The 9,885-nt window shown below is 43.0% G+C and overlaps 1 protein-coding gene across 1 annotated transcript; it reads right to left on the bottom strand.

Annotated features, from left to right (window-relative positions):
* Window positions 1-208: 208 nt before the first annotated feature.
* Window positions 209-7,244, bottom strand: LOC149343514 (male-specific histamine-binding salivary protein-like). The gene is made up of 5 exons (XM_089542414.1): window positions 7,167-7,244; window positions 4,486-4,652; window positions 1,944-2,026; window positions 431-514; window positions 209-336 (listed from the first exon to the last, which is right to left on the bottom strand). The coding sequence occupies exons 1-5, from the start codon at window positions 7,239-7,241 to the stop codon at window positions 209-211; spliced, it is 537 nt and encodes a 178-aa protein (XP_089398540.1). The 5' UTR covers window positions 7,242-7,244.
* Window positions 7,245-9,885: the final 2,641 nt, after the last annotated feature.

Raw genomic sequence — 9,885 nt, 5'->3', positions numbered from 1 at the left:
GAAGCAAATTCCAACGTAAAATTGGGATAAAAATGCGTTATGGATGCCATTCTCGCAACGATTACGGTCTGAGATGACGGCGGAAGTGGTGGTAGAGTGGCTCCAGCCGACGCGTATTTCCATTGATGTAGGAGCCACTGTAATGTGAAGTGCTCTTGCAGTGTCCTTAACACCGCCCTTCCAGAGCTGCTAGCGTAGGACTCGATCGTTACTTTCCTTCGCATAAGTCTTTGTCGTACACGATGTGCTTTTCCGGTCCGCAGAGCAAGTCGAACAAGAAGAGGCAGAGGCTTTTCACTTTGTGGATTTCCCCCGCCTTCAACCAGAGCTCACAGCCTGGAATAAAAGTACGGACAAAAATTGTAACATCGAAGTTCGTGAAACTCACGTCACAATATTTGTCGCTTCTTTCCGTTTTACGAATTCTTACCATTTCTCCTGTGTGGAATCCTCAAAATGTCGCAGTTATCGTACTCCGAGAAGGCAACCCCATATTCTAGGACAAGGTCTTTTTCTGAAAGAAGGAAAAATGGAGACATAAACAAATGTTCAATGTGCGCAAGGGCGGAATATTGACCTGAGTAGCAAACATACTATTGCTTGCTACTACTCACTAGCGTAATGGGAATGTGGAAAAAATGAGAATTATGATTGTATTGAATGCGAGGCAGCGGCACAAGCGCTTTGCCTCCGGCGCCCTTTTGAGGTTTAAAGGGCAAGACATTGATCTGAAATGGATGTATTGATGGCGAAATTTGGAGCATAAGGCCATGGTTCATATATTTTTTTTTTCATGTGACAGTGCTACTCTTTACGTACTCAGACGTCAACAGCGCCTAAACGTTGCGTGTGGATACGAATATTTAATAAGCAATTCTCAGGATGAAACGGAGCTTTCCTGTCCATTGACCGGTAATTTTCGATAGTACCATGTCAGTCCCTCCATTGGCTGCATGTGCACACGCTTCTGCTGGTGTGAACAAGGTTGCATGCCTTTTTGTTATGTCGGTGTTTTGGCAAATAGACGGGGCAAACCGTTAAGGCATACGGCGAAGTGGCGAGTAAGCTATTTATTGGCATAAGCATCTGATAAGGACATCGTCTGCTATGTTCTTGGCAAGACACACTAACTGCCGCCGTAAAAGGAAGCATTCTTCCCCTCATTGCGAGACCGTTTATATTTATGCCAGAAAATACATTCCACATTGTTATTGGCACCAGTATATTCGAATGCAGTTGTGTGATTTAAAAGTATGCAGCTGACCACTCTTGGAATTGGAATGCCCGGCGTTCACTGGTTCTGAAGTTGGATTTTTATTCAGGCTGGTCTCAAAAAGAATACGAGCGAGATGTTGTGGCTAAACAATGCAAAGTCAGGCGGTGTTGCTTTTTCACGGAGTTTGCTTATTCCAGCGATGATGACCTGCACACTAGGGCGACGCACATTCACGTTCATAATCGTAGTAAAACTGGGAGGCGATCAAGGTCCTCTAATTTTTACCTTGTCAAAATTAGGAGGTACGTAGTGCTTACTCTATAAGTTCACGCTGCTTCCCTTGTACGCAACTCGAGAAAGCTTTCGTATTGCAGCTACGGAATGCGTGAGATGCGCTGTAACGTCGAATAATCGTCCATATTATTTTGGCCACACTATTACACGCCGTGTACAGTACTCACGGATTCAAATAGGACACTCGAGGCGAGTGGCCACGCGCTCGGAGTGTCCTATTTCAATCCGTGAGTACTGTACATTGCTGTCGATGTCACGCATTTGCAACAGAGCAAAGTAAGTACCGAAGTGTTCGGCGCTCTAAGCCGGTTACCGTTCAATTACGAATATTTAAAAAAAAAAACAGTGCCGCTCAAGTTTTGTCTTACATTCGAGTGTTCAGAGTCTTACATTCGGAAGCCCAACGAAGAAGTGCACACAGTGTACAACTTACCAAAAGATGATGATGATTCAATCACGTTTGGAGTGGGATATCCTTCCGTTGCATAAGCCCAAGCATAAACCGTTTTGTTGCTCCTGCCGTATTAAAAAAAATGAAAGTTTAAGATTGACGCACAAACCTCAGGTGCTGAGAAGCACACATTATGTTTTGTCAAATGACCTCGGCTGTACAGAAAAGTGAAAACAAATGTTCAGTACTGTCTTTGAGCAGCTCCTCAAAACATCAACAACGGGCCAATAGTGCGGCTGAAAACGTATTTCTTGTTTAATCCGCCAACATTTTATTGGCGGTCCCAACAACACTTTATTTGTCGCACCTCTCACTATCTGGTACCGGTTTTTTAGGAACAAGTAACAATTATGCGGATCCAACTGAGGATTTGTTTTTGTGATATAACGGTGCCCACGGTATCGAAGGCAGCAGGGCATATTTGGAAGGGCACCACTGCTATACGGAGAGCGTGCTATAGCGACGGCGTCTTGTACGATGAACTGCTAAAGAACGAGCTTGCGGCCACTATATCTGCGAACAATTATCACTCACTTCATCCCGACGTTATTACAATGCGCTTGTGGCGCGGTTAACCTCCCTGCTTTTCCTTCTCCCGTTCTCCTCCTCCCAGTGGCTCTCATTTGTTATTAAACAAAGAAAACAGGTATTCAGGTAAAGTGCGTGCGTTCTTGTGAGTGCGGTTTACCATCAACACATGAATGATCTGTCCTCGTTTTTGACAAACTAGGCGCGCTGAGCCCGCCCAAAGTAACGTTTTCCTTCTAACGGAAGCAAGAAAGCAACATGAACCTGCCCGTTTTGCAGTAAAGAAATAAACGAAGTCTGTCTACTGAGCTAGTTGCTTACTGATTCCACACACCTCAGCTAGTGCAAAATTACATGGGCAATTGAGTGAAAACAAGACACACGCTATTGCATGTGCCCGGATTCTGTTCTTTTTTCCGCCTCTTTATTCCGCTAGGTAATACTTCTGAAAAGGAACCATGACACTGTGTAAGTGATTTGTACAGAAATTTGGTGTGTACAAAGGTATCCGCATTACTTTAGATGACTTGCGGCTTCAATAGTTCACTCCGTGTTGGATCCTGTGCGCACAAATAAAGTTGAGTTTAGGTTTTGCAAGCTACAGATAAACCTATGCACAAAGTAGAGGTGCAGATAGGACAGAATTGAGCTGGTTTTTAAACGGGCCAGCGGCGATTGAAAATACCGTCTCTGCTTCAATAATTTGCTTGCACAGAAAGGACTCAAGGAAGTTTTAAGCATGGCTTCATGCTTTAAACACCCTCTTGCTGCCTCTCTCCATTTCATATGCGAGATTAGACTGCTATAAAAAGAATTAAATGGGACTTCCTATTTTGCTCATAGCACGAAATATTTGTGGCGAGGGAAAATTACAAGGTTATATATGTTTCCATGTTCATTTCTTAGTCTAGAAATAAGGTTGCTGCGCTGAACACCCTATTTTACGCTCAACGTGATGAATCTTGTTTAGAATTATATTGTTTATTTTTGAAATTGGAAATAATATTGCTCATTCGCGACCTATTTTGTTCCGGAAAAAATAGCTTTTTTTCCATCGTTCGTAGGTTGATTTGGCTGATGATTTACAATCATCCGGGAGGTGCGGTAGTTAGAAGATTATGCGTAATGATTGGCTAGAGAGCTTGATTATATCGTGATTTGTATTTGCTTTCCCTAAAGAAATTGTTACGAAATATCACACCACAAAACTTCTTCAGGTCGTTTTGTTATGCACAACATTCTGCGTTAAGGTAACGTGTTATTGCGAGTGAAATGTGAGAGTGAACCACAGAGATAGGAAAGCTGCCATAAAAGAACAAATGAAATGAGAACACAAATCGAAAACAGCGTTCTTATGTGTTAGAGGCATGTCGCACACAATTATAGCTAGTGAGGCGTGTACAGCAAGAGCAGGGTACAAGCGTTTACACCCTGACTGTCTGCTCGCTGACCAGGCTGGAAATTTTGTCGTGCTCATTAGAACTACTTCTAGCGCGATGCGGTCCAGGGCACATAGGAAGCCCTATTAATGAATTTTCTGTGCATAAACTGTGCTAACTACTAGACCTTTTTATTCGGCGGCTTATTCTTGCTGAAGACATTGGTTCTTAGTAGGCTCTAGGCTGCGCATATTCGAATTTCAAGCACGAATGCCTGATTTTATATTTTATATCGGCTTTAGTCTGATCCCTCCTGCCTCAATTGGCAGTTCCCTTAGAAGGATGTGGATTATGAGTAGGAATGCAGGTCACTGCTGAGTAATGATATTTTTACGCCCAACCCTGGGGAAGGGGGGGGGGGGGGGGGGTTGCGAACGATTAGATTAAAGAATTCCTTCAGTGGGTGGTAGTGCTGAAAATATATGTTCCATTTATTGCTGATATAAAAGCGCTGCCCGATTCCAATCCTTTTCGTGACTTTGCTAGCGCTGAGGCGATTCCCTTGTATTGGGCAAAGAGAAAGGCGCGAGCATGAGGAGTATCAGAATGCTACTCACGTGGTCCCATCCTTCGGGTCAACAACACGAAATGTATTTTTGGTATATTTTTCTTTTTCGTTCACTGATAGCAGTTCGGACGACACACACTTCTTGTTTACTCCATAGAATGGCTCATGCTCATAAGATCTCATGTAGAGGTAATATCTCCCGGGAACTGTTAGTGCCTGCAACAAGAATGTAAGGCTGAAAACACATTGCCCCCAGGGAAGTAGAGAACGCTGTTTACGCTGTCAAACACCTGTAGATATAGCCACCAGTTGAAACGACTGCGCATTGATTTTTGCGATTTCATGCATAAGGCCTAATCCCTACAATGTGATGTAGGCAGTACAACAAACAGTCAATGTCCCAGCGGCTCAAGCACAGCGTGCGAACATACTTGCAATGGAAAACATTTGTCCTAGATATTGTCATTGTGTTCGAATCCCCTAACAAAAATGAGGACAATGCTTGAGGCAGTCGAGTCGCCGGATTCACTTTGAAGCTACAAAGTGTCGCTTTGCTTGCTAAGAGCTGCTATTCGTGAGGAAATTTTGGTAGCAGTAAGGTATTGCGCTGCAGATTCTGCAGCCACCCAACCTGGAAGCCGGGTGCAGGTTTCTGGTAGCATACGCCCTTAACCCAAAGCTTATCAAGTTCTTTTTGTGCATTACCAAGACCCTGGGTCAGCTGAGGCAGGCAGAGGTTCACATCTGTTTTTAAGCGCCATGTAGAGGCGTTTAGCCACAATCAGCAACGCATGGAACTGCCTATAGTCCTTCTGCCTCATATCATGCCTTCTTTCTTCGGAAGACCAAACGAGCGCTTAATCAACCTAAAAGTTCGTCTGAAAGTTAAATGAAGAAGTGCAAAGTGTATTAAGACCACAATCATTCTTAAACAAGTTACTTGAGGACATGCCAGCTGAAGACATTCTAGCTCAATTCCTTTAGTTGAATGCATGAATGTTGCCGCAACATTCATTCCGGACGATTCTTGTGGGGACTGCACTTGGAAGTTTTAAGCGCTACAAAAATGCACGGTGCGGGAATTCGTCAGTGGTCAAAGAGAGCCTTTTGAACAAACATGTCGCCGTTCTCGAAAGTAATTCATGCATTCTCAAGAATCTGCTGGATTACGCCGAAGTATGATTTTATGACTGCTCTTGCCGTACCTGCAATATAAAAGTTTGTTCTAAATAAACATACCCCGCCACCAGTCTTCAAATTTGACCATTGAGTAACTCTAAGGTCTCCATAAATTTTCCTTGAAAGCAAGCAGCTCCATCGGCAGATTTGACTAAATTGTAAGTCTCGTGTAGCGATGGAGAGGTAAAAATCCACGAGAAAACCTGCAGATAGCTACTAAACGAAAAATATGCGCCACCAGAAGCATGAGTCATGATTCACGTAACTCCAGTGAACCAGTCCATTGATACTTACCTTCAAAAGCTGCTCCCATTAACTTGTCGGGAATTTCAAGAGAAAGCCATCGCACTACACACACTGAAGGAGCAAATGCCCGAAATCTAACTGATGTGAGACTTCAAAGATGTTTACTTTCCTCAAGCATTTTGCTTCGTGAATTCTCGCAAATCCTCGAGAGCTGTAACTACCTGAGCAGTTAAGCAACCTCTAGTGTAAAAAAATCCGAAATTCCCGTCACTATGCCTATGTAGAAAGTCCACCGTAATTGTGCACACCCGCTAACTGCGCAAAGTATACGGCGCACTTTTCGCACTTCACTTAAAGCGTTTTTTTTTAGTGTTTGCCAGTAGCGGTTCGAAACCGACGTTTCTGCTGAACACGTAAAGCAAACCAGCATACAGAAGGTACCGCCAAAGTTTAATAAAAGGAGTATGAAAAGAAACTCTACGGCTTACACACCATGTGAATATCAAAGGACTGTCAAGAAGTTTGTGGGATTATATTTTCAGAGCGCAGTGTGCCTCTGTATTTAGCGCAATATTTAGCGTAACGTCAAGAAAATTTGCCTATTTGGGAAAAAAAGTGAACATGGTCTATCATTTAACGTGTAAGTGAGAACACCGGAAAAAGACATTCTAACGCGTATATCACTTGGCCGAGGCTCATTAAAACAGGGCGTGTTAAGGCATCTATGACATTTTCATCTATTCTTCATAACATGTAAGACCTTACGCTTTTGTTTCATGGCACTCAGTTTCCGAGTTTGGTCGCAGTTATTTCAAAGGCTTCAGTTATTCTTGCCTGGTTTAGGAAGGGCGTGAAAAAAGAACCGTTTTTTGAAGTGCCGCATTGACTGTTACTGCTGTCCAGTGGCTAATTAATAATATAGGGGGAAGATAACATTTATTGATTAACAGAAATAATCTATCTGTACTGGTTAAAGAAATTAATATTTTTCTCACTTTTGCAGACGAAAAAAAACGCCGCCTTTAGCTCAATTTGCATTGCGATACTGAAAAGCGCTGTAATGTCGTTTACTTCGTTTTTTTTTTGTCTCTGCCTGTCATGCGTTGTTAATCCGCCAGAAAGAATTCCCAGCAACGAGCCGAGATTGCCGTTCTTGTTAAAACGTCATTACTAAAAAATATAAAAAGATTCAGCACGCTGAAATTCTGTGCGATAGTTAAGTACGGGTGACCTTTTGGTGCAGAGGACAAGCAATCATAAGTCCTCGTTGCTTGCTTTAAAAAAGAGCATTTCATTACGGCTTACCTTCCAGGCGTCTTGATATTTTGATAAATAAGCCTTCCGCTCGAACAGATCACTTCGGACGAGCACAAGAGTCATCGCAAGAAGAGCAACACGTGTACTTCCGGTCATGACTTCGAATTGTAGTCGCATGCTGATACGATGCCTTGAATTCGTGAATACGATGTCACCTGTGTTTAGCACGAAGGAAAAAGAAAGCAAACAGCTACTTTTACTTAATCGTGTTTTATATGCGCCATGTTCTTTACGCAGCTACGACAAAAGAAGTAGTACATTCTGCCAATCGTGTTCAAACTTTCGGCTCCTTGTTTCCACTTGCTAGGCTTTTAGGATGGACGTGTGGAGAATTTCACGTAGCTGGTATGGGCGTTCTAGAGGCAAAAGGAATATAGGCATCCAAAATCAAGCTAAGGATTTCAAAAAGGCTCCCGCAGGGCGAAGTGGCAGACCTCCCGAGCGTGGAGCCCTCAAAATCTTGCCAGCGACGTATCTTTTCCATTGCTCAAGTGGCAACCTTCTTATTGACAGCGTGTTTTTCCTTGTTTTCGGGACCTAAATGCCTTGTGTTTGCACTGAGCATTCAACAAGAGATCATGTCTTGCGTCATTAAACACATTAAGCGGGAGCAACACACCAACGAGCCCATGACACTGAAAGACAAACTTTTAAAAAATCGTGATGAATATAGTGGTTCAGACGAGCAAGAATTCTAAAAAATGACCCCTCTCTCGCTGGCCGTTCCGTCTACATGTGTCCCTTTATATTTTCGAGAATAATCACGAGGTATTCAAAGTAGAAAAAGAAAGAATGCATGAGAGTTTGCCCCTTTGGCGCCGAATTCTACTGACCGTTCCGGAGCATGTGCTGCATTATTCCTTCAAACGCTCTTGTCACACAGCTATTCTAAAAAAAAAGAGCTGCAGGGGAAGCTTGAAACAAGGAAGCATGCCATGAGACCGGGTGAGTGCTACCACGAATAAAATAAAAATATACGATTAGTGCTCGCGTAGAGACATCAACGTTACTGGAATTATAGTTTATTTTCCTTCTAATCGGTTTGAATAATATGTACAAGGTCAGGGGGCAGTCTTTTTTGGAGATTCAACAGACGTACTCATCTGAAACGCGAGCCCTGCGTATACAGCTGGAAACCGCGTGTCTACTTCGTTTGCTTCCGACTGCTGGTGATAATGCATGCGTTGATGAATAAATATGCCTTACTGTGTTATGTACATTTCGTGAAACATGACCGGAATTTTTCTTACATCGCTCCTGTTTTCCGGCCTACGTAGACTCCCTCGTGTTCGTTTGCTTATCCCCGTGCGAACCTCATGTTTGACATCTTCCTGTTTGACAAGATAAGAGCAGAATTATAGGCGCTTTATGCGCAGCCTATAAGTCAACGTACCATAAATCGGTGTGCCAGAAAAAAGCCGCAGTGTTGCGGGGCAGGGAATCGCAAATGCAAAAAAAGGCTTGCTGCATATAAATTGCAAAAGTGTCCAGCTTGCACTGTGTGTTGCCATCAAACGAAAACCAGACAACGAAGCATTATTCAGCTACTCGTTAAAGAAGTAATCAGAAGACAATGTGTGGATTGTGAAATAGGATAGGTTTGTGAGAATCTCCGAACGCCTTGTGTCTGCGAATAGTACACAAGCCGAGGTATTAATAAACGCATACGCTATCAGAAAATACTCTTGAAGGCTAAAGAAGGCGTAAGGACCTAGAAGCGAGCTTATTGGCTCTGAATGGTTGTTTTCGTAGCAACCGAAACGGGACGAGCAGTCTGAAGAAATACACAGGACACCAAACTGAAATAAAAAGTTAAATTTTGACGGAAGGCATTTAAGAATAAAAGGGAAATGATTGAACTGACTGCTCTGATAAAGCAGCTATAATCGAGTATTTATAGACATTCTCTATCGGCAAAAAATTGATTTTTCCGTTCAGCCTCGTGCTCCCCATCTGTGGCGTCTTCTCCTTCCGGCTCCTGCGGAAACTAAGATAATGAAGGCGCGTATTTTCAAGCCGGCGGCCTACATTGTTGCAGATACTTGTGTATATTACCTCCTTCCTTTCTTTTTCTTTTTCTTTTACGGAATTCCCTTACCAATGAACACTGAGTATATAAACTGCACACGATGAACTGCGCCTGCTTCTTGCCAACATTTCCGCTATATTTCGCTACAGCATGACCAAGTGCGACGAGGGTAGACAATTTTCGAAGGGGAAGGATAAGTTTCAAAGGATAAGTTTCACCATCAGAGGCGTGCTTCCTTCGTCCGAGTAGGCGAATAGGCGTTCATTTCTCAGCATAAAAAAACCGTGCACTTTCCTTATGATCGCATTTCACAGAACTGTTGGCAAAGCGTCTTTACAAAGCAATATTAGCCTTTGTCATCGTTTCGCTCATTCAGTTTATTTATTCGCGCTCGAAAAAGTGGGTGCTTTTAAAGATGTAGAAATAAAAACGCTCCAGTGGCACGGTCCTTCCAGTGCTTCGGAAATATTTTTGATTGACATAGCTCTCATTTTAACGCCTGAAAAGAGGATACCATATTATCTCCCGTTATTTTGGGCGAAATGAAGAAACAAGAAGAATCGCGGTTACGAACAACGGCCACTGTCAACCAGTCCATACTCTCCTACAGCACATCAAAAGCCCATGACTGATAGCTCAAACACCTAGCGCACTAAGATTCATCGCCTCAATACCGGC

This window comes from Amblyomma mixtum, chromosome 5 (genome assembly GCF_055824585.1).
Source record: "Amblyomma mixtum isolate Tamu chromosome 5, ASM5582458v1, whole genome shotgun sequence".
In the NCBI taxonomy this organism is placed as follows: Eukaryota; Metazoa; Arthropoda; class Arachnida; order Ixodida; family Ixodidae; genus Amblyomma; species Amblyomma mixtum.
The sequence above is the reverse complement of the archived record's forward strand: the minus strand, read 5'-3'. Positions and strand labels throughout refer to the sequence as shown.

Excerpts from the sequence above, each read along its gene's own strand:
- LOC149343514 (XM_089542414.1), bottom strand. The coding sequence starts at position 7,241 with ATGACTCTTGTGCTCGTCCGAAGTGATCTGTTCGAGCGGAAGGCTTAT. Across the intron at positions 4,653-7,166 it reads AATATCAAGACGCCTGGAAG|GCACTAACAGTTCCCGGGAG; the intron begins GTAAGCCGTAAT and ends TTCTTGTTGCAG. Across the intron at positions 2,027-4,485 it reads GACCCGAAGGATGGGACCAC|GAGCAACAAAACGGTTTATG; the intron begins GTGAGTAGCATT and ends TTAATACGGCAG.